The sequence below is a fragment of the Vitis vinifera genome, chromosome 1 (genome assembly GCF_030704535.1).
Source record: "Vitis vinifera cultivar Pinot Noir 40024 chromosome 1, ASM3070453v1".
NCBI classification, from domain to species: domain Eukaryota; kingdom Viridiplantae; phylum Streptophyta; class Magnoliopsida; order Vitales; family Vitaceae; genus Vitis; species Vitis vinifera.
This window is the reverse complement of record NC_081805.1, coordinates 12559839-12585224: the sequence shown is the minus strand read 5'-3', so window position 1 is coordinate 12585224 and position 25386 is coordinate 12559839. Positions and strand designations below refer to the sequence as shown.

The 25386-nt window shown below is 33.2% G+C and overlaps 1 protein-coding gene across 3 annotated transcripts; it reads right to left on the bottom strand.

The window, feature by feature from the left end:
• Positions 1 to 4922: 4922 nt before the first annotated feature.
• LOC100258450 (agamous-like MADS-box protein AGL30) lies at positions 4923 to 19911 on the bottom strand. 3 transcript variants are annotated; one of them, XR_009466916.1, is made up of 7 exons: positions 19542 to 19911; positions 18683 to 18869; positions 10710 to 10784; positions 7777 to 7824; positions 7553 to 7673; positions 6876 to 7237; positions 4923 to 5333 (listed from the first exon to the last, which is right to left on the bottom strand). XR_009466916.1 is itself a non-coding variant. In XM_059740739.1 (6 exons), the coding sequence occupies exons 2-6, from the start codon at positions 18698 to 18700 to the stop codon at positions 7161 to 7163; spliced, it is 339 nt and encodes a 112-aa protein (XP_059596722.1). In that variant the 5' UTR covers positions 18701 to 18869; positions 19542 to 19911; the 3' UTR covers positions 6562 to 7160. The 3 variants fall into 3 exon arrangements, 1 of the variants encoding a protein (XP_059596722.1); XR_009466917.1 differs by lacking the exon at positions 10710 to 10784; XM_059740739.1 differs by lacking the exon at positions 4923 to 5333 and having other exon boundaries at positions 6562 to 7237.
• Positions 19912 to 25386: the final 5475 nt, after the last annotated feature.

Below are 25386 nucleotides of genomic sequence, written 5' to 3'. Positions count from 1 at the left end.
TTTATTGTCTTTCACCTTTTTGCGGGGCATGCTTAATTAAATCTATGTACTGGGTGGGCCTAAATTTTATGCCTATGCCTCCTACCTCAGGCTGAGCCCGTTGCTTAATTTGCTCACTTTGGAAGCCGAGCCTAATTTCTGGCACGCATACTCCCATTTTTGACCCTTTGCAGTCAAAAGGCTGCATAAAAAAACTAGAACTTGGTTCAATTTTAAATTAAAGGACTCTGTCACTTGGAAAAAGTTGAAAGGCAAAAATGATTATTTATGAGGGAGAACTGGTATTTAGAAATAAGATAAGACACTTCCGCATTAAGTGAAAAATACATCTAGTGTCAGATACCATTTACCCTTTTGTGTTATTGTTGACTCATATGGAAAGGGAAGTGTTTCGAGGGTGAGGCTGTTTGCCCACTTTAAAGTAAATTCAAACCCAGTTGAACAGACCTGTGACTTAACAATTCCTTAAACTTGGAAACCAACAACACTTCACATAATGGCTTCCAGATTCTTTTATAAAGCTACATTCTCACAAGACCCTCACAGTCACGTGATAAACCCACAGTCTAGACTCTAGTCAAAGCTCTCTGACATTGTTTCTTAGTTCTTAGTTTGGATTTTTAGTTTCAGATATGGATTCTTACATACGTGATTAAAATCATTTTTAGTTTTTCTTTTTTTTCTATTTTGCTTTTAACTGTTGCCATCTGAAGGGTCCAGGACTCCAGATGGTGATACATGGCAGGATAAGACCTAATGCCTTGTTTTTTTTTTATATATAGGATCTGACTAAAAAGCTTCAGAAATTTTAAACTAAATAATTACAGGGAAAAATAAAAAATAAATACAAACCTTAAAAGCACAACTCCATTAAAGGGTTAGCCTATACTCATCCCTGAAAATCAAACAACAGCTGGCATATTTGGACTCCCATTATCTAAGAGAACTAGCTTGGTGTAGTGCTTGAATTTTAAGATCCTCCCACCATAGAAAATTGGGTTTTCCTTGACTTTATTTTTGAATATTTCGTTGTGAAAAGGCCAAATCAAATGATAATGATGAGTGTACTAACTTAGGCCAACATGGTGGAGACATAGAAGTTGGGGACCTAACCCCATCTCCTCCAGCCAAATCTTCTAAGACAAGGAATCAAATTGGAAATTTGTCTCGTCCTCTACTCAGCAGTCAGCCCCATTAGTTTTTAATTTTGTTGGTGTTCCTATAGAATACGACGTGCATTTAATTCACCCACTGAGAATCTATGTTTAACCCCACAGCCACAACCCTAGCTGTATTTTGTTTCTTCAGTTTTCACTAGGGAGTTTGGAGGAATTAATTGGTGAATAATTCACCAAATCATGTCTCTAGGTACTTGGGTTTGACAGTGTCTGGTGATTTGGCCTCAACAGATATCATTTGAATGTTCCTCTGCTTCTGCGATGCCCTTCTCGTCTCTTTCAAAATATATTTAATAGCATCAATTTTGTCAGAGATACCACCAAGGGAATATCTCATGTCCAACCAACCTTTTGGGTGGTTCGCACATTTTAACCCACTCACATCTCCGGTCTCTTCACAGTCATTTTCAAAACTCAAAGAGAAGGATAAACAGTCTAGTTGTGATTCATAATAAAAATAATGAGCATTGAATAAAAATCTCAATTCTTGTTGATAACTGATATTAAAGGATTTTATGGCTCTGATTTTTGGGCAATATGCAATTTTTTTGTTGTTGATAATTGGAGCGATTTATATGGTGTGAACAGAAATGTCCCAAGTATGAAGACGGATAAAAAGGAAATGGGTAATGTGTGATAGAATTTGAACCAAGTAAAGGATAGGAGGAAGTTTCTGGGAAATTTCAAAATGGATATGGGTGCAAGTGGGATGAAATTGAAGAAATGAAGAAACTAATTGGTTGATGATGAACCATGGAATTTCCAATCTCAACTTAGACAGTGACCTAACTACCAAATAGCTAACCCTACATGCCCATTTATAGCTGCAATGCAATTTTTGTTATGACTCATGAGGTGTTATTCTTGAAAGAAAGAGATTATATTTAGAAAGAAAAATTAGGAAGTAGGCGATTAGAAAGGAAGAAGGGGTAAGAGGAAGGCATAGGATATGTGGGTAAGGATGAGAGGAGAGGGTGGAGAGTGATGGGTCAAGTGGCGTGGAGGTGCGAAACTGGCGTACGTTTTATCTCGACTGTCGAGACCCGTGGGCTTTTAGGTATGGCTATGGTGCGCATCGAAGCCAACAAGAGAGTAGGAATCCCATTGAAGAAGGGCCCCACGTTCCGTTATCTGCCGACTTGTACGAAATGAAACCACTCTGACAGTCTGACTCACCCTTCACCCTCACATGCGTTTCCCTGCACGTAACTTGGGACGTTTCCATGTGACCCGCCGCACTCCTCGCTTCACTCCCTCATTCCACACCCCACATTTACATTTTCTACTGGCCTTTTTTATAAGGGATTATTATGCTTTCAAAGATATTCTTTTCTAAGGTGATAATGTCTTATATCATAATATATTGCTGGTGATGATGTACTGCAAATTCATGATACCATGTTGTATTTAACTTTTTTAAAAAAATAAAATTGAATTTTAAAATTTTAAAAATAAATCTAACAAATATGACAAAAAAAAACTTTTTTTTCTTCACATTTTCAAAAATGTTACAATACAGAAATGTTAAAATCTAGAAGGTGAATATAACATGAAGTAAATAATTACAATACAGAAATGTTAACATCATTGTTTTAAAATAAAAACCATTGTGTGGTGTATAAAAAACTAATATAGCATAATCATAATAACATTTAAAAAATATATGAATCAACGTACCAATAATTAATTCATAAGTCATACATAAATCTACTATTTATGGTTGTCTCACATCAACATGGTCCGTAAAATCTCACTACTCTAGATCACAATACCATAAAGCTCATCTCTTAGTCATCTCATCTAATGATACAATAAAACATACCCTACCTATTAGAACATGAAGATTGTTATAAACTTATAAAACTTAACTTATTTTCTTGTTTCATGAATCAATTTTTATTAGACAAATTTGGTACTCCTTTGAATACACTTTCTATTAAAAGTTACTATCATTTTGTTTATTTAAAAGCAAAAATATAAAATATTTGAAAATGAGCACTTAATAATAGCAGTGACAATTCATGTTGGTGAATCATGTTTCTGTCATGTCAAAACTTAGGCTTTCTACTAAATAGGTCAACTCAAATACAACATAAATAATAATCGGGCTAAAAATATTAACCCATATATGATCTAATTATTAAGTCAATAATTAACCCATTTAATAATTAGGTTTTCATATTTAATAATTATGATAATTTAAATTTTGTATAAATCTATATGATTAATACCCCCATTAGATATGTTTATGACTTAATTTATTTATTTATTAAAAAAAATAAAATGAGTAAAATAAAGTTTAAAAGTTTCGAGTAGTAATTAGGTTAATCGACATGATTATCAAGTAGATCGATTAGGATCAAATTCTTATTATATGGGTTGAGGGAAAAACCATTTATTTATTAAATGGGTTAGACGGATCAATATAAATTTGATTATTATACTCAACTCATACTCTTAGGGTGTAAAATTCAAGTCAATGTCGAGGAATAGTGTGAAACTTTGCCAACCCTGCTTGATGACAGTTACCATTGGGTTGGTCGGCTACCAAACATCTCAGCTTATTGAGTGAGGGAGTGATTGTTTGTATCAGACGCTACAACTCAACATCCTGACCCAATCACTTAAAGAAATTTGGGGTGGACGGTTGACGACGGATGAGCCCATTATTAAGTTTCGTTGTATATGCGTGTAATGACTTCTTTAATTTGATGCAACAATGCCATGTGATGTTCAGACCATTTTGGTTTTTAAAGCACAGACACACCTAATCTACTAGCGTATCATTTCATACGTAGCAAAACATCCCACACCAAACACCCCCTAAAAATAACATTATAAACATTAGGGAAGAAATCCATCAGACTGATCGAAATGAAATCAGCTAGCTTTAATATTAACGAAAATCTGAAAGTGAACTAGGGAAATTGTTATTATTATTTGTGTGTGTGTGTGTTTTTGAATTCTTAATTTTAAATATATACCCATCGTAAGTAGGAGCAGCGAGGTCAGAAGGATAGAGTGCTTGCTTTCTAACAATAAAAGGAGAAGATCTTTCTGGTCCTAATTTCTAAATAAACCGGTAGGATGCTTATCTTATCTTCTTCCTTGGCAATCTATCCAGAAAGTGATGGTGGTGTGGTCAAGTCCATTTCATTTTCATACACCCCAAAAGCACGGTTGAAATTGATTCCTTCCATGGAACTATGTGATATTGCATGCATTACTACATTTATATGTCCGATTGGGGTTCCCTGTATTCCGATCACATCCTTATCCAGCTGAGCTGTTGATGTTCAATCTGTCCAATAGTCGCCTCATACCAGTCATCCTAGTAGTTTTGCGTGTCATGGATTTCTTCCTCAAGGAATATGACATGAGGGAGGCGCCTCCCCTATACACATGGTTTAATCGGGCTCTGTAGAAAACAGTTAAAAGGAAATTCCAGCCAAAAAAATATAGGAAAGAAAAGACAAATCTACTGTTTTAGTTAGCGTAATCTGGGTTAGATGCAGATATCAAAAGGATGTGCCCCATCCAGGGTCAGTGTCAGACACTAAAAGTCAAGTGTTTAAAGTGAGTGCTGTTGAGCTTTTAGGGAGGTGATCACAAATTATCTGGGCACATTATACAATCAGGGTCCATGCTGGATTCGGGGTCTTATCAAGTAGGCCAACAACAAATGTGGTCAGGGGATAAAAGAAAACCTACTCCTCATAACAAGCCAATTTCACAATGCAACTGTTATCAAAAGACATATAATACACAACACTTTATATTGAAGTCACCGGTGTATCATGTATGTAATTTAATTTACAGCTCAGGCTACCAAGCACTATTCTGGTTGCCATTAGTAACCTTGTCCACCAGCACAACCCATTTCTGAAAATAATTTTGTATACACACCATTAATACATCACAGTCATCATGGCCCAGGAGTGATTAATCAAGTATCAGGGTGTCCACGCAGCATAGTCATGTACTATACACTTCTTAGAGGCAGCTGTCAACTATTGCTCAACAATGAAACCCCATTATGAAGCCAGCTTGTTAATCTGGATTGATTGTTAGGTTATGCGTGTAGAGCGAGTTCTTCACATCCATGGTCAGTAGATGGCCCCTAAGGAGCATAACTCCTGAGATTCAGTTCATTTCCTGCAAGAAGAAATGAGTAAGATGTTTATAAGAGGTGAAGCAGTTATCCCAATAACAACTTGGAAAAGTAACATTGAGTCTATGTCACAGCAAGCAAAAATTCCCCACATCACATTAAAGAGAAGAAAAAAAAAATCCTCCACCGAATTCTTAGTTCTGATTCTGTATTATCAGTTGGTTGCAAGAAAAATTATCTACTATTGACTATATTATACTTTCCACAGTAATTCTGAAGTCTTTTAGAACAAAAACAATAAAATTAGAGTAGAACTAGGAGTGGATAATTGTCAAAATGGTAAATCCCCTTTAACATATCACTGCTCCGAACATGGATTGAAAAATCAACAATATTCTTGCTGTATCTTTGATCGTTCCAGGTTTCCATGGAACTTGATAGAAGGACATATTTGTTTCTATCATAATATTTTTCATGTTTCCTATATTTCTCTGATATTATTTGACATTTTCAATATTAGTATAATTTCTCTCCTATCTGTAAGTCTTAGAAGAAATTTTCTACTGCAGAGAGTTTTAGGAAAAAAGTCATGAATTATTCTCAATATATTCCTGATATATCTCCAAAATTTATATAATACTGCTCAAAAATTTATAATTTCACACTTGGCTCCATCCCTATAGCAAGTGTCTTTAAGAAATAAATGTTTTATGAGACTTCAATGTTTAAATATACAATTTGGTAATAGTTTTCATTATTTCCATACATATTTATTTGTTTCTAGAAGATGAATATGTCCACAAACATTGACTTTTTAATATTTAGGCATGACACTAGTCACAATATACAAGGAGTGTTGGTTATGGAACCCTAAATATGCAGTGTTTCATCCCAGTGTGCTGAAATACAATGCTAGGCCTTAAAGTTTGTAAAGTGGCAACTGGTCACTCATACTCTTTATTATTGAATTTTTTGATGGACAGTTCTTAAATTTGGTTTGCACCTTAAAGGAAATATTGTAAAGAATCGCTGAAGTAGTTTCTGATTTGATCACTTGATTCTTTAACCAATAGAAGTGCCTCTGTTAGTGAAGGAATAAAGCCTCTAAAAGCCTAATTGAACTGATAAAACTAGCTTTGAGTGCACTAGTACAACCTTCCTTAGCTAGCTCCACCTAGCCATTTATCTCTTCTTTCAAATGGATATTTAGAGACAGTGTCCATTAATTCACAGGCGTTAAGAATAGCAAGAAAGCACTAACACAACATGCTTTTATCGGGTTCCACTTATATTCTAATCACTCAAATGGATATCAAGGTATAACAAACAATTAAACAGTGTCCATCAATTCATAGCCATTTAAGTATAGTAAGAAATTAAACAATGCCCATTGATTAATACATTTTTAAGTAGACTAAGAAAGTAAGCATCTCTTGCCTCTCCCTTCTGTGCCTCTCTCCTCTATCTTTCTCTCATTAACAGGTGGAGTGACCAATAGACCAGTGTTCATCAGTTCATAGGTGTAAGAAGTATTAATAAGTAAACATCTCTCTAAGGAAACAGGAATGCATGAACAAAAAACTGACCTGTGGACTTAAACACCAATCAAATATTGCAACAGAACAAGGACTAGATGTGGAAGCCCAACTACATTGGGTGTGTCATATGCAGGCTGAGGAGCTTCAAAGCTTCCACCTGCATGATAATCCACATGGTTCTCTTGTTGGTTCATCCGTTCTGCTGGCTGGAATTTCATCTCACTCAGAAAATTAAGATCATATGGCAGGTATGGGTATTTGCCACCCAATTGTAGACTCATGGATGCATTTCTTCTTAATTCATTCAGAATGCCACTTTCTTGCCCAGAAATATCAATCTCTGATTTTCTTCCTGTTCCAAAGTACCCAGAATAACTTCCAAAGAAGGAACCTGCATGGCAATCCACGTCCTAGAGAAAAGACAAAATAATGAGGCAGTGGGAAAAATATTAGAATGGAAAGAATTTTTCATGAACTTGTTCAGGCAAATTATCATTTAAATATGGAACATTGTCTTCGATTCTGCATGAAATTGGTAATAGATCATACACATAGACACCTCATTTCCTTCTTGCGTTTCATGTAAGACAGTTTTTCTTTTTATGCTTCTCATAAAACAGGAATTTTTATCCCATGCATAGATCTACACAAAGGACTTTGTACTAAGTTTTCTAAAGAATATCAGTTTAGAGCATGGAGAATCTTGATTTAAGAGTCCAACTCACCTTTAGGGAAGCCAGTTTGGTTCCTTGGATAAAACCATTTGTTGACTGTCATTATTAGGAGTCCATGATAGGGGTTGAAGCTGCTGGTCAGCACCCATTCTAAAGGGTAGATGCATCCCATCTTGGAATTACAAGAGAAAACTAATTAAGATAACAATTTTCTTGTCATTGTACCAAGATATCCCATGCAACAATAGTCTCAGACCACTAGAGAAATTCTTTACCTGACTATAACATTCTAGTGGCGTAAGTTGCTGTTTTTCAATATTTTCCTGCCAAAAGAAATATGCGGCATTACTATGAAAAGCATCCCACTGTATCTTAAAACAAGAGACGCTATGAGGCGCTGATAAGTGATATGACATGGCAATATACAGAGATAAGTATCTCAACAAAGTTGTTAAAAGACAAATTGGCTTGTCTTTCTAAATTCATTTTACTTCTCCAATACAAGTAAACTGCCATTCAGAGGTTATCATTTATTTGCTTCAGTCTTATGTTGAGCATCATAGCAATCAATTGGAGATGGCATAGCATCATCTAGTTTCCTTCTTTATTTACTGAGGTTCCATTACTTCCATCTTTTACAACCACAGTTTCTCCCAATCTATCAGTCTCCTCTCATGTAATCTATCTCCATTACCCAGATTTCTGATCCCTTTGCTTCATTGCACATTTCCCATCTGTCATTGAATACACAAGAAATTCAAACCTACCCTAGAGCAGTAGACCCATTGATTTAGAACAACTCTAGGATGGTTGCCCACAATCAAATAGGTGGCATTTTTTAGGGTTTAGGGATAGGAACAAAGGATAAAGTTTATGGGAGAGAAAAATAAAATAAAAAATTATAGAGAAATAGGATACGAAGAAGAAGAGATAGAAACTTTAGAGTCTAAGGATTTCTAGGAGTAGGAGTCTTACCTAGAAGAAAATGAATGGAGTCTCACTATTATGAATTGTAACACTTGCAAAAGAGCTAATATTATTTAATCACCAATCAACTAATTTGGTTTACATCAATTAGCCTTATTTATAGGCTTCTCTAAGAAATCCAAAGTCTATTAAGATTCTAATAACCTATTATGACTCTAATTCTAATTCTCCCATAACTTAGAATGCGTTTGACAATGATTATTGGAAGTATTTCTAGCATTTTTAATGCTTGAAGGATGAAAATTTCCAAGTATTACAAAGGCTAGAAACACTTCTTAAAATCACTACCAAATTCACTCTTAATTAGCTACTCCTAATTTTACTCCAATATATACTAATCCTAATTTAATTCCAACTAAAACTAATGTCCATCCTCATCAGTCATACTTTATTTCTAGCCTTTTAAGAAAGGGAAGAAAAATGAACAGTGGTAATAATAAAGGTTAGCAGTTGGGTAGAGGTTGCTGCTTATCATGAGCCTGCAACACAATGAACAATTGCAATGGATATAATCATCAAAGTGTGAGGGAGTTGCATAGCAAGTAATGTGCAATCCAGAAAGTTAAGCCCCAAGCAAAGCCACCAAAACAGTAAAGACAGATTTTCTCTAGTCAAGATTATAATACCTTACTTTAATTAGTTTTTACTTTTTTAAAAGATAAAGGGGTTTTCTTTCTACATCATTGTACTGTTATATATTTTATTAAGGAAATTGGGTATTCAAATCAAACTTTATTGGCTATTGCCTGGTGCTGGTGAACTAAGGCTTAGAAACCCTTCTGCTTCTTTTCTTGTTTGTTCATACATGACACATTACACAGTATAAGAAAGGAAAGATGCTGCAGTTATGGGGCCTTCTGCCATTGTTACTAGAAGTCATGTCTGTCATCATCCCTCCCTGTCACCAAGAAGCAATGAGCTTATCACAAAAGTTTATGGAGGAAAGGTGCACTGCTAGCCACATCAAAAGGCCATTTGCAGTGTATGTCCCAATTCTGGGGTTTTGGGAATGGATTAGCTACAGAACTAACCCTCAGCACTGTTGCATGTTGTGACCACATAAGAACTCAAATCCAAACCATCAGGCTTGACAGCTGCACAGGTTGCCATCACGCCAAGTAATTTTCTCTCTCACCAATGACAACATCTGAGATTCTGTGTTTGATATTATGTCAATTTCACTATTACACATCATAGAGTTCATTTTATAAGTAAAAATGTACATTGTTCACCATCCACTAGCAGGGATAATGAACAATAAAACCAAATACATGAGTTTGGGGATAGTCCAGGAAAAAAAAAAAAAAGAACACAGGTCATTGGATCTCAGGGCCAAGTACCCTTGTCCCAAGTTGGAAACACCTTTCTGAAGTAGGATGAAACTTCAAAAAATTTTAGTGGGAAACATTTCGAAAGGACCAAGGAAGGGCATGACAAGAGGTTTTTGGTTAAGTTTCAAGGGAGGACTCAAGGTGCTGTTATAGTTTCTCCTTCTATGACCTTCCAAACCCCTCTCTATGAGAGTGAACAATGGGAGAATGCTGGAAACAGTTTTACATGAAAATTGAGGGGGGGTTGTTCTTCAAGAAGTAAGCCAATGCGTGTTTCAATATCATTTGGATCCAAATCGATGTGATGTGTGGATGTATCTTCTAAGGTGGCACCAAGGAGGGTTTCATTTGGAGTTCACCTTAAACAAGATTATATCCATTGGTCACTCAATGTCCAGAAAATGGGTTAAATTTCATATCAATGCATCATGTGAAAGGTGAGCTCAAAAAAGTTGATCATATCCTTTCTCACTACTCCTTAGACTCACAACATACTAGAATGCCTGTGTGTCAATGATTTGTGTGCCTTGGCCCATATAGCCTGTCTGTCAAGGTCCTTGCTATCCTTTTTGTTGGAAAATTGGGGGAGTCAAAGAGATGAGTTTTTCAAGAGTTTTCTAGTTTAAGTGTCAGCTGGCATATATCACTGTCACTGTATCAGTGAGGTTTGCTCAGGACCTAGGAGGCAAGTTAACAAAAACAATAACATATGCACCCAATCTGACTCACATACCTTTGGTTTTGTCAATTTTTGGAGACATTTTTATCTAATAATGTTCTAATTAGATAACCACTGCAACCCACAATATGCAGTGCATAAGGGAACATCACATATCCACTATAACACAAACTTTGTACGATGCCATGAACCACAAGAATGGAAATCATACCTTATGTGTTTGAACTTGATCAAGTGATTCCCTTAGTGAACCTTCTATTTGCACCAAATGTTCTATGCTATTGATCTTCTGAGGGTCAGTCCAATAGATACAGAAATAAAAAAATAATTTAAAATTAGTACTGGAATGTGACCAAATGAAGAAGAGATATTTGACGACTTCAGCAACTCTGGAGATGAACAATCATTGGCAAGAAATAGAGCAGGTGTATTCCTCAACTAATATCAATCAAAAGCAGTGTCCTAAAAGGCATTTGAGGTGCATGCCCTGATGATCTTCTCAGGGTAATGTAGAGGGAGGTAAACTCAACACCTAGGGAATTGAGGCTTAAGTCTCCAGGCTGGTAAGGCATAAGCCTCAAGCATGCAATGTATTTTAATGGTGGGGTTTTGATATATATAAGTCATGGTATTGGATCTTGGAACTACAAAATTTTGCCATCAAGATTTTGAGCCTTGTTCTGCTGCAGGATATGAATGTAACAAACCTTATTCTCAGAATTGGAACACTACAGTACATGTTTAATAACTAATTCTAGAAAAATGAAATATGGCTGATCTAAAAAGAGGTATTTTAGGCTTAGGCATATAATGCTTTTTGAGATCAATAATGAAAATGTGCCTCCATAACCATAAGATGGTGGATAGTTGGACCTATGTGAGTTGTTGGAGAATCCAGGCAGTAATTGTTGGATCATACAGATTGTATAGGCTGGAATTTAATTTAGGATTGTTTCTTTTGCTAAACAATTGTGATGTAGGACAATCATAGGATAGTTACTTACAATAAAATAGGTGGGCTAGGATTTTTATCTTTTAGTGTTTAAGGAGAGGAAACAAGGGAAAAAGCCTATGGCAGCAAAATAAAATAAAATAAAAAATATAGAGAAAGAAGATAAGGAGAAGAAAGGATAGAACCTTACATTCACACTAAGGCTTTCTAGGAGTCTCACGCAAAAGAAAATCAATGAAGTCTCACCATTGAAAGCTACAAAATATGCAAGAAAACTTAATACTATTAATCATCAATCAATATACTTTGGTTTTTAACTCCAACAAATACTAATCTTAATTTAATTCCAACTAATAATAATTCTCTTTCTTAATGTATATCTTGGAGATTCATCCTCATCAAATTGACTTTGTATTTATTTCCTATAATTAGTGGCTAATTTATGGAATAACTCTAGGCCTAGAATAGAATAATTTCCTTTTTCTTTTTCCCATTGTAAACACAATAAATAGGTTGTAAATATATCTAATGAATACACAAGCCTGTTTTCAAGAGTTAACTAAAGCAATGCAGAATTTAAAGAAATGAGAAAAACAAAAGGAACCATTCGGTTAGCTTATTCACGTCCATAAAATAAAAAGAAGTGAAATCGAGTCAAGATCACAAGGTAGTCTACCCCCTTATGATACCTCAAGCGCCCCAATACAACCCCCAACCCCCCACATCACTACCAATATAGTTTGGTCATGCCATGCCCAAATAATTGTAGTAGTTCTCTATATTATGCAACAGTCAGATGCCTATTATAATAATGCAATGTAATCCATTGGAAAAAAAGTGCTTGGACTGTGGCAAACTGCACAGAATAAGGGAATGACAACCTTGGCTCCAAGAGGCAGATTACAAATACAAACCACATGTCGCCCTACTTAAATGTCAAACACACTACTTATCAAAAAAAAAAAAATGTCAAACATACAGCCACAAACTACCTTTTTTCCCTCAGGAAACAAAAACTTTCCTAAAGGGAAGGCTTCTAATACCTTTCAAAATAGCGATGCATGATATAACAAGGAGAATTTTTTACTAATGTGACTATACCAGTGGCATGAACAGTTAAGCATGATCCGCCCAAAAGGGGCCAACTAATATTATTTATAGACAAGAATTAAAGATGATCTCCAAACGATAAGATACTAAGAATTTTCCATCAGTATATCAAAATAAAAAATCCATAGTGTAACAGAATAAAGTTAAAATCAGCCAGTCCAAATTAATCAGATTATTATAATTCTTACAATTTAAATATTCTGGTGATATCTTTTGTGCATGTGTGTGTGCGCACTTGTGTGTATGTGTATGTGTGTGTGTGCACGCTTGTGTGTATGTGTGAAATCATGATAAATTTTTCTCTTAAAAGTTGTTCTTGTTTTTTTTTTAAAACTATACGTTTTAATCTTTTAACTCCTTTTTTGAACATATGCACAAAAATGTTTTGAAAATCTACTGAAAATTTCAACTATTCCATCGTATATTAAGACATTCATATAATTCTTATTCAAAGTCAGTGTTTTGAGTAACATCAACATCCATACCCTAAAATATGATCCCTATAATTATTTTTCTGTAGAAACAAATGATGAGTAACATGGATAGACTTCGATAGAAGATCTTTTTATGTATTGGATCATCATCATTCGGCATCCATCAGGAACAGACCTAGAAAAAATGCTAAGGGATTTCCCTCTGGACATTTGGAGGGAGAGGGGTGTGGTTTGGGTTTGCAAGTTGGCTAAGAAGGCTTTAGTTTAAAAATGGCTTTGGAAAGATGCAGCTGTGAGGGAGAGTAAGTGGTGGAACCGGCAGGCTGGAAGGAATTATGGAAGGAAGGATATCACCATTGGTTGCGAGGACATCCAAATGCATGTTGCTTACAATGGGGAACAAAAAGAGAGTGAAATTTTAGTATGAGTCATGGATTGTGCAGGTTCCATTGGAGCCTTCTTACCCAAACTTGTTTATCAGTTGATAAGGATGCTAGAGTACTAGACTACTTGTGTTGGTTCGTGGTACCCTTCTGCATAAAGTACTTTTATTGGTTTTTCAATGGCAAGTGCCGGTCGTCGAGTGGCTGAACCAACCCCTACGGCGGATCCACCTACTGATGAATGCCAGCCATCCTTTATCGGGTAGCCTTGACTATTCGCTACGCCCTTGCTGATTCGATAGCCTGAAAAAGATTGACCACGATTTTTCTTTCTGACTGCCTATGCCTTTAGCGATGCTTCGGGCGAACTGTAACTAGGCGCCCTACTCTTACCCCCCTCTGCTCTCACCTTCGTCTCTACTGCCTCCGCTCCAGCTTGCTCTACCACCTATGCAATCACAGCTCAGTCATTGACTGTCGAACTAAAATGGATAGCTGCTGGGAGAATTGCGACTGATGAATCGCGATCAGCCGCTGATTCCCTTGCTGTTAGATTCGTGCCTCAAAGACTCTGCTACTGGGACTTGGTCGGAAGGAATCTACACAGAATATATCCCATCCTGTGGGGCCTATACGGTCTTAGTTAGTTTGTTCTAAGGATTAGTGGGCTAAAGGAGGTCAAAATAAAGATATAGTAGTTAAAAAAAAAAAAAAAGCTCCCAATAACGTGGATTCGCACTTGCCGTGTAAGAAGAAGCGTACTCCCTGGTACACCTATAGCAGGGTCTCCAGGTTGAAGACTCATTCTCTTACCTAATAGGCCAACCCCCCAATATATAAAGGCGGATATTCATTATACCTTCGTGCTTCCCTTCAATTTCAATCATTTCTGCGAGTGCTAAGTCTTTCTTTATATATTGGGGGGTTGGGTTTTCTAGTTGAACCAATTTTTCATATTAGGTAATAATTTCCTTAGGAGAGAATAGGTTACAGACCAGCGATTTGAATTCTTGTGCTATTCAAATTGAGTAGCGAATAGTGTTAAAAAGTGAAAAAAGATAAGTAAGTTAAGAGTGAGTTCTTTTTCTTTTCCCTGATAGTTATTAAGGTAAGGGGTAAGCCATTCCAATGAATGGGCAAACTGCTTTCTATCTTCCAGTGTATCTTAGATTATAGTAAAGCAAATCCTGATATCAGCCTAAAAACTTGGTCACATAATCATTATAATCATTCTCATTGCAGGAATCCAGGGATCAATCGGAGTGTACCAGTATACTAACTAGTCTTAATCTTCATACCACTACCTGTAGTTCCCCCTAGTGCCAGGAGTTGAAAGGTAAGAAGTATATTTTTATCCCTTTCCTTTATACCGAGTGCTAATTCCTTCTAAGCAGTCTTAAGTGCTTTTTTAGGGGTCTAAGGGTGTGGGTGTAAGCGAGTATGAAGTCAAAGCCTTGAACCGGAAGTACTCTCCTTCTTAATGAGTATCCGATAAGGTAAAAAAAAAAGTGGTTTGATTGGGATAAGATTCTTTTTAAAGGAGAATAATCGCTCTGGTATTTCACTTATATATGGAATACTACTATACTAAAAGGTTGCTTTCTCCAGCATTATATACATCTTCATTCTTATGAAGAGTCTATCAATATTCTTAAGCAATGAAAGACGAGATTCTTTTATATGCTTATGGCACTAAATAATTCCTCTTGTGATAATGGGACCTCACTATGGAATTTCGTCCCCTCTTTCTCATGCTGTGAGCTCATGTTTTGAAGCGTTACAAAAGCTATCTACCACGCCTTCTTCCTGTAATGCTTTATCATATGCATTTCGAGAAAGGCCTACTAGTTGGAATGGAAGGAGAGTGGCATCCTAAGGGCATATAGTTTTTTTTCTGCCCAAGTGGCAGTTTCCTTTCCTTTCCTTATATATAATTGTTAAGTCCATTTTGACTCTCCCCACCATACTCAATTTCATCCCTTGTGTAAGGCATAAGCTGGTTTGGTTCTGGGGCCAAGGAATTTTACAGTTACAGTTACACCTTCTGCCTCCTCTGGAGTTTGAATTACTGTTGCCTTCGATGGTGCTTTGAGTTTTATTGTAGGCCAGGCGAGCGAATAAAAGAGGTCCCATAGGCGGGCCTTTCTTACTTGGAAGTAATTGCTCTATAAACCTATACCTTCTATTTGAGTTGGAGCTTCATTCTAGTCAAAGCCAGTAGGTTTTCTCTTTTTTTTAAGGTAAAAAAATCGAATCTCTTGTCGAAAGGTCAGTCCCCTTTGATGTTCCTTAACTTAAGGCAAGGTTACAGGATAATGGGCTAGAGCTGGGGAGTTTGAAAGCTTGGGTGTGAAGGTTAAGCCCATCCATAACAAAAGAAGGAGTCCTATGGGTATGCCGTATAAGCCCTTTTTTAAGTTGGAGTCTTTCCTCCAATAGAAAAGAAAGTTTTGACTTCTTTATTTAAAAGATGATGAAAGAGTTACCTCTCCCTATCCAACGCCTCTATCTATAGAAGAAGATGCGCTTTGTCTCCTGGACCAGGGAGTCTCTTTCAATTCAATCAATCAGGGTAAAACAAGAGCTAGGGCTAGGTTGTGAAAGCTCTCCGGTAACCCTTCCTCCTATTTACAATAGAGTTGACTTCGTTCCTTTTCCAGCCAGCATTAGAGTAACAGCTAGTCAAGCTAGTATCAAACCAAAAGTCTCAGTAATTCTTTCTGAGGAACCTATCGAGCAAAATGATAAAAATGAGCTAACAGTCAATCCTCAGGAGTTCCAGTTAGTGCTCTTCCCTCTATTTTGAGTTTTCCTTTCAGTTAGAGTCTCTTTTGGTAAGCAAGTAAAAAGCCAGAACCAGCTATTTTCTTTAGTGCCTTCTATTCTAAAGCTGTGCGGGTATCTTCCACGTATTTGAGAAAAGGAAAGGCGGACCGGAAAAATCAGGATTCTTTCAACAATCAATCCCTTTTTTGGAAACCCATTTGAAAAGATTCATAATGGCCTTCCAAAATTATAAGTCCCTAAAAAAACCAATATATGGGGTGGGACTTAATAGTCAAAACAAGAAGAATAATGCATTTCCTTTGCCCACCCAAAAAGAGGATAATTTTATTAAAACAAAGAACAAGGAATTAGCAATATATAGTAGAAGAGTATATGCTATTCAAATTCCTCAAACTCACCATGAGGCACTTAGGGATAAGAATTGGAAAAATGTCATGAATGAGGAAATAAAGCCGTTAAATAAAAATCAAACTTGGGAAATAGTGGACCTTCCAAAAGGAAAAAAGATTGTAGGGTGTAAATGGGTGTTTGTAGTAAAATATAACGTTGATGGGTCTTTAGAAAGATATAAGTCAAGATTAGTAGCCAAGGGGTACACTCAAACTTATAGGGTTGATTATCAAGAAACTTTTGCACCTATGGCAAAAATGAATACCGTGCGTGTGCTCTTATCGTTGGAAACTAACTTTGACTGGTATTTATAGCAATTTGATGTGAAAAATTCCCTTTTACACGCTGATTTGGAAGAAGTGTATATGGAGACACCCTCAGGTTTTGACCTATTATTTGACATGAATAAAGTTTGTAGGTTGAAGTAAGCTTTGTATGGGTTGAAACATACTCCAAGAGTGTGGTTTGGAAGATTTATTAAAGTAATGTTGAAGATGAAGTACAAACAAAGTAAGGAGGTCATACATTGTTCATTAAACACTCTACTTCAAGGGGAGTTACAACATTGATCGTGTATGTTGATGATATGGTTGTGACAAGTAATGATCCAATGGAAATGAAATTACTTAAAGACTAGTTGGCCAAGGAATTTGAAATAAAAGAACTTGGAAAGCTCAAGTATTTCCTAGAAATTGAAGTAACTCGATCAAAAGAAAGAATATTTGTGTCACAACAAAAGTACGCACTTGATCTCCTCAAGGAATCTGGAATGTTAGGATGCAAGCCTATGGACACACCAATTGAACTAAATTACAAGCTAAGTGAGGCTAGTGATGATACACCAATGGATCGAGGAAGATATCAAAGGCTGGTTAGCAAGTTAATTTACCTTTTGCACACACGACTGGATATGGCATATGTCATGAGTGTAATAAGTCAATTCATGTATAACTCAAGGGATGTTCATTTTCAAGTTGCTTATATAGTTCTCCAATATCTCAAGAGTACCCTAAGAAAAGGAATTTTATTTAAGAATTAAGGCATACACAAATGCTAACTGGGCCGGATCGATTGTGGATAGAAGGTCGACTTCAAGGTATTGCACACTACTTGGAGGAAATTTAGTAACTTGGAGAAGTAAGAAGTAGATTGTGGTGGCAAGGTCAAATACCGAGGCAGGGTTTAGAGCCATGGCTCATGGTATTTATGAACTTTTGTGGTTGAAAATCATTCTTGATGATCTCAAAATTAAGTGGCAAGAACCAATGAAGTTGTACTATGACAACAAGTCAGCCATCAACATTGCTCATAATCCGGTTCAACATAATCAAACCAAACATGTTGAAGTCGATAGACACTTCATCAAAGAGAAGCTTGAGAGTAGGTTGATATGTACACCATATGTCCCAACACATGGACAATTGGTAGATATTTTAACCAAGGGATTGACTAGCTCTTCATTCCAAAAAGTTACAAGCAAGTTAGGAATGGATAATATCTATTCACCAGCTTGAGGAGGAGTGTTGGAGAATCTATGTGATTCTCTAACTTGCAGAAATCAATGTACAATTGTAGAGATTTTGGTAAAATAAAGTAGTTTCCTAATTGTAACACTTTCCTAGTTTTCATGTAATTAGTAAGGTTGTCTCCTGATTTTTGGGGATTGATAGGATTGTGATAAGATATCAAACTCTCCTTAAATAGATTGTAGGTAATTTGTATATATATTTTCCTCTGTAAAGGATTATTCAATATAGCATAAAATATAATATTTTTCCTTAGTATCGTTGTATCGTAATATTACGTATCATATCGTGTATCGTATATATATCCTAAGATATGTTTTAAAATAAGATACGGATTGCAATATGTATCAATTTCCATAAAAAATGTATTGTATAGTGTATCGTATCATGTATCCTATCGTGTATTGTAAATTTTTAACAACTATGTAAGTATTAAAAGTGGTGCATGTAGCCACTTCATGATAAGAAAGTTCAACAATCTACATTAAAGTTCTTAGCAAACTAGCCATGCCTTCTCAAAGTTCTCTACATCACTTTTTGAAGCTTTGTATCATCAACCATCCTTTTAAGCACTCAAAAAGTAAGCAGATAAATGATAATACCTGATCGTTCCATTGCATAATGAAGGCTTCCCAGTTGGTGAGAACGTGAGAAGGACAATGTCTATGTCACATAGTATTGACAACTCATTAGCCTTCTTCATGATTCCACTCTTCCTTTTTGCATAGGTGGCTTGACGGCCATTCATATTTTCCAACCTCCTTTATCTTTAGCTTAACCCTTCCCACCCTACCATTTAAAGGGAAAACCTTAGTCCTTAACACCCTTTAAGCCTCGCAACAATACTAAAGCTCACACAAAAATATAAATCAGTAACAGAATTTTCCTACCAAACCCATTTACAGTTCACAATTCACAATTTGCTCATTCAGCAATTAATTCATCATCATGTAACATACCCTTCACGTTAAGGACACAGAAAGCAGAACAGTAAACAGAATTTTCCAGTCAAACAATTTCATTTCGCATTTTCTCACTGGCCAAACAATTCACTGTTACACAACCATACCCAAAAGTTGAATTCCCATTGAAAACACGTTTGCCACAAGTTTGCAAAGGGTTGAAAAGGAAACATTTTGAAAGCATTTCAATGAAGTTGTAAACCAAATGCATAAAAACGAAGTAACAACCCAAGGATAACACATAGATGTTTGCTAAGAATTATTTAAAAACAAAAAAACAAAAATAAAAAGTTACAACCCGTGACAAAACCAACCAAAATTTGCAAAACCCAAACCGATATGACGACTAGAATCAGAAACACAAATACATTACAATAGCCATTACTAAATTCAAGCCCTTTTTTAAAAACCCCATCCAAATAAAGCAATGTGACAACATAAAACAAAAGAAACACTTAATTAATTAAAGAGACCAAAAAGAAAAAGAAAAAAGAAATACCCAGATAGGGAAAATGGAACAATAAGACTGTCGAAAAGGCAGAGAAAGAGAAGACAGGGGTGTAAATCCCAGATTGCAGGAGGGGAGGAGCTTGCAAATCCGCCATGAGAGGGAGCGAGAGAATCGGGAGCTTCAACAAACTCTATACAATTAATTGCAGCGTTCCTCTCTGCTCCGCTGCTTTCTTCCTTAACCAAGTGAGAGAGTTTTACACTTGATCGTTACAAATTTTTTATATAATTATTAATTATTCGACCAACTAAATCTGAAGTATCATATGATTCATATCCTCATCATATTTTTCTAGTATTGGGTTGCTACATTAAGCTGGTCCCGTCGTTGTAATTTTAATAACAAATTCATCAGTACACTTCAGTCAAAGTGCACTTGCATATGCTCTATTCTGGCAGATTTCAAGAAGAAATAGGAGAAAAAACATATATTAAATTAAGAAGTAAATTTAAAATTAATGAATGTTAACATATATTATTTTAATAAAAATAAGAAATAATATTAATTTGATGGATATTAATATATATTATTTTAAACTTATTTTATTAGAGATTTTCTTAGAGTCTATAAAACATCAAGTGAAATAAAAAGAACTACATTTAAGAGCGAAAGCAAATCATTTATGTCGTACCTATATTTTATAACAAAATCAATAATTTTGGAAATGTCTATTTAACCTTATTGACATTGGTATTAACATATCATACCAGTATATTGACATTATTCACTCAATGCATCAAAATTGTCTAATCATTTTTATATATGTAAAAAAAAAAAAAATAGTATAAGTATACTAGAGAATATAGAATGATCATACTATAAAATAAAAAATTATATAATTTTTTCTTATTATATTATAAGAAATTAAAATTTTTGAAATATATTATTTTTTTTTCAAAGTTTTGTTTTTTTCAAAAAAAAATTTGAGATTTTTTAGAGAATCAGTAAAAAAAAAAAAAATTTCAATATCGTTTAAATAAAAACCATACCATAAGATTATTATGTCATTTTATACATGTAACATACAATTAAAAACTTTGTTACCTTAATAGAACAAACAATTATTTTTCACGAGCATCTATCAATTAAATAACATATAACTATTCATTTAATAATATAGCACATGAAAAAAATTAAATAAATAAATAAAATTATGTTGTAATGTTTGTAATGTAAAAATAATGCATTTATATTGTACTTATATTTTATGACAACAGTAAATGTTTATTTATTCCCTATTGACATTGATATTAACACATCATCTCAATATGTTAACATCATTCATTGGAATTATTTAATAATTTTTGTATGATATATATATAAAACTATAAGTCTTTGTAAATTCTTCATTTGGTTTAAAAAATGATTACTAATATAAGTATGTTATAGATATGATCATACAAACTATCACTTTTGTTAAAAAAAGTTAAAAATTTTCCCAATTATGTTTTATTATGAAGTATTGTAATGTAAGTATATTTATATTGTAACTACAATATATTTTTGTAGTACATGTACATATTAACATTGTCCGCTCAATGCATTGAAAAAAAATGATGTACAAAAATTAAGAAAAAAACATCCATCATTTTCTTATTTTTAAACAATTCTGATTAAAAATTAAACATTCTATCTTGATCAAACTTAATATAAAAACATGTTTTACCAATTTAAAATTGAAAAAATATATATGAAAAATTTATCATTCTTATTACATAATTATGAAACTTGTTTTGTTTTTAATAAAATTTAAAATTAGAATAAAAATAGAAATATGTAATAAAAAAAACATTAGATGTTATTTTGAAAATATTTTTTAGAAGTATTTTGGTTTTAAATAGTAAATTTAAATAAAAATTTATACTATCATCGTATATAATAATTGCATGAGTTAAAAACCAAAATTTTGATTTCAAAATTGGGTGTCAGCTATTATAATTAACATAGGCCCATTCACCTTAAATGTCTTGACAAAAAAAGTAAAGTGTTTTAAATGCTTTGAATTTTAAAAGTTTTTAGTTAAAAGATATTTATGGTATTTCAATATCTTATTATACCAAATAGACTTGGAGAGAATTTTCTCTCTTTTACCTTGCCTTGTCCAAGATTATCAAAGTAAAAGATCCTTACTAGTCGTTATCTTGCATCCACCTCACCCTATTCAATAATTCTCCATTTTTTCTAAAACCTAGAATGGATTTGAAATAGGTTTGAGTATTGTCTTGTTACACTTCCCTCATCTTGATTATATATAAAACTAACTTCAAAAATTAATTTAATTTAATTTTTATTTTTTTATTTTTAAAATATATAAAATAAATAATTAATTAAATTTCAATAAAATAAATTATTAAATTTTATAATATTTTAGTTACTTATAAATAAATAAATACATTATTGTAATTAAAAATTTTAAAAATAATTTTTTTTTCAAACAATGAAACGATTTCCCATACCCACCCGCCCCGTTTAATTTTTTAATGGGGCGGGGTTGGGATGGGACCTTTTTTTTATTGTTGGGTCAGGGCCGTTCGTCAGGCCCAGGCCTAAGATCTACAATCAAGTATTAAAAGAGAGAGATTTAAGTATTTGTCTGGTACCGAAGACACAGGATTGTGGTAGACGTGACCCAACCTATATATATGGAAATGGCGACCTGCCACCCGTGCTTCATAGGAAGGAATGAAGGATGGCCTTCTCCTTTGAATTTTGAGGGTCTTTATTACAACTTAATACTTATATTTTAGTATAGCTTAATACTACTCTTGATACACTCATTTAAGAACTATAATAACATATAAAAATTTTAAAAATTTATATCCGAAAAAAATGTTTTAAAAAATTTAAGATATTAAAAAATTTTAAAGTGATTTTTAAAGACAAAATCTATACTTTTTATTTAAGATATTTTATTTTTATATTTATTGATTTAAGTTTATTTTAAGTGGTCACTTAATTTTTATTTTAAGCATTTAAATTATTTGAGTTATTTAATTAGGAGGGATGAAATAAAAGAATATTCTACATATTTTAAAAACATCACATATTAACTTTTCTTTGGATAAAAACGTCTTTCATCAATTTTATTTTATCTCCATCCCACATCTAAACACCTTTTTTCTTATTTAAAAAAATGTCGAGTAAAAATGTTCATTTGACACATAATTTTCAATAAGTGAATGTTATTTTTTAAAATATAAGGATTATCTTATCCACTTCGCACTGTGTCATTAACTTTTTTTTTTTTTGGAAACACTTCCTATTTTTTGTTTTTAAAATTTAAAAGTAACAACAACTTTTTATATAAAATACATGAAATTTGAGAGGTTTACATTGGAAAAGTAATAATTTTAAAAAATTGTTTAGAAAACATGAGGAATTAAATAAGATTTATTATCTTAAATTTTAAAATGATTTTGAAATATATAAGGTAAATCTATATTTTTTATAGTGAATATTTTATTTTTATATAAAAGTTTCTAATTTTAAAAACAAAAAATTATCCAAACATACACAAAATTAACATATTTACCTTTCTTAATTTTAATTAATATTTATATTTAGTTATTTTCAATAATATTTTTATTAATTTTAAGTAATAATTAAAATTGTTTATTAAAAAATATTATAAATATATAAAATATTTATAATGAAAAATAAATATTTGCTGAACAATATTAGATAGTAGAAGTACTCAATCAGAGCCTGAGCCCAGATGATCCTTAGCCATGGATTCAGTTGGATATTCAAGGAAAGCTGGTAGCATATATAGTGTTGCAGAAAGATTGCTGGATAACCCAAAAATATCTGGATGAAGCCATGAAGGTGATGAATATCTAAACTGGATGCTGCATGTGTTCTACTACTGGCTTCTGGGAAGAGTGTAATTGTAATTGCTATATATATATTTTAATGAAATTGAGAAAGGCGAAGTGAAATGGTAACTGCCCTACCAAGTCAGGTTTCAATGAGTGTTGATGTCTTGAGTCTTGACAAGGGGAGGTTCAAGGTTGTGTAGTCAGTCAGTACACTTATTGATTCAACCATCAGGCTGCTACTGCTAATTGAGAAAGCAACCGGACTTGACAATTATCAAGGTTATGGACATTGGACCCATCAAAGGTACATGTATTCACATGGCCTAGTAGCTCTACCTCCACTTTTATTTATTCTATTTCATGCCCATTCTGAGCAAATAGGAAGGAGAGAATCCGAGGCTAGCATCACCATCATGGAGAGTTGTTTAGATGGAAACAGGACTTTTCTCAATAGTACAGTAGTTTAAAAAAGTTATGCTTAAATTATTGTAGTAGAAGAAGTTATTACAAATATATGGTAGTTTTTGCCACATAGGAGAGAGGAGAGAGGAGAGAGGGTGAGAGAGGAGAGAGGAGAGAGGAGAGAGGAGAGAGGAGAGAGGGTGAGAGAGAGGAGATAGGAGATAGGGTGATAGGACAAAAGGGAACTCGTCTCTTCAGTCTCTTGAAGAGACGAGTTCCATGAAAAAAAATATATATATTTTTTTAAAAAAATTCTCATTTACTCAAGGGAACTCGTCTCTTCAAGAGACGAGTTCCATGAAAAAAGACAAGGGAAAGACGAGTTCCCAGGGAAATTTTTTTTTTTTTTTTAAATATATTTTTTATTTAAAAAAAATCCCAAATTAAATAAATAAAAAATTCCTAAAGGTAACTCGTCTTTTGGGGAAAATTTTTTTTTTTTTTAAATATATTTTTTATTTAAAAAAATCCCAAATTAAAAAAAAAAAAAATTCTTAAAGGGAACTCGTTTCTTGAAGAGACGAGTTTCATGGGAAAAAAATTATTATTTTTTTTAAATATATTTTTTGTTTTAAAAAAATTTTCCTAAAGAGACGAGTTCCCTTCAAGACACGAGTTCCCATAGGAAAAACAATATTTTTTTTTTTAAAAAAAATCCCAAATTAAAAAAAAAAAAAAAACAATTTTTTTTTTAAAATATAATTTTTTTACATGGGAACTCGTCTCTTCAAGAGACGAGTTCCCTTTAGGAATTTTTTTTTTTTTGTTTTTTATTATTATTATTATTATTATTATATATATATTTAAAAAAAAAAAATTTACATGGGAACTCGTCTCTTCAAGAGACGAGTTCCCTTTGGAATTGGTTTTTTTTTTTTTTTTTTTTTTTTTTTTTTTTTTTATTTGGGATTTTTTTAAATAAAAAATATATTTAAAAAAAAAAAAATTTCCTATGGGAACTCGTCTTAAAGTCCAATTTTTTAAATTAATTTTTTTTTGCCATAGGAAATTTTTTTTTTTTTTAAATATATTTTTTATTTAAAAAAATCCCAAATTAAAAAAAAAAAAAAAAAAAAAAAAAAAAAACCAATTCCAAAGGGAACTCGTCTCTTCAAGAGACGAGTTCCCATGTAAATTTTTTTTTTTTTTTAATATATATATATATAATAATAATAATAATAATTAAAAAAAAAAAAAAAAAAAAAAAAAAAAAAAAAAAAAAACAATTCCTAAAGGGAACTCGTCTATTCAAGAGACGAGTTCCCATGTAAAAAAAATTATATTTTAAAAAAAATTTGTTTTTTTTTTTTTTTTTTTTAATTTGGGATTTTTTTTTAAAAAAAAAATATTGTTTTTCCTGAAGAGACGAGTTCCCTTTAGGAATTTTTTTTTTAAACAAAAAATATATTTAAAAAATAATAATAATTTTTTTCCCAGGGAACTCGTCTCTTCAAGAGACGAGTTCCATTTAGGAAATTTTTTTTTTTAATATATATATTTTTAAAAAAATATATATTTTTTTACATGGGAACTCGTCTCTTGAAGAGACGAGT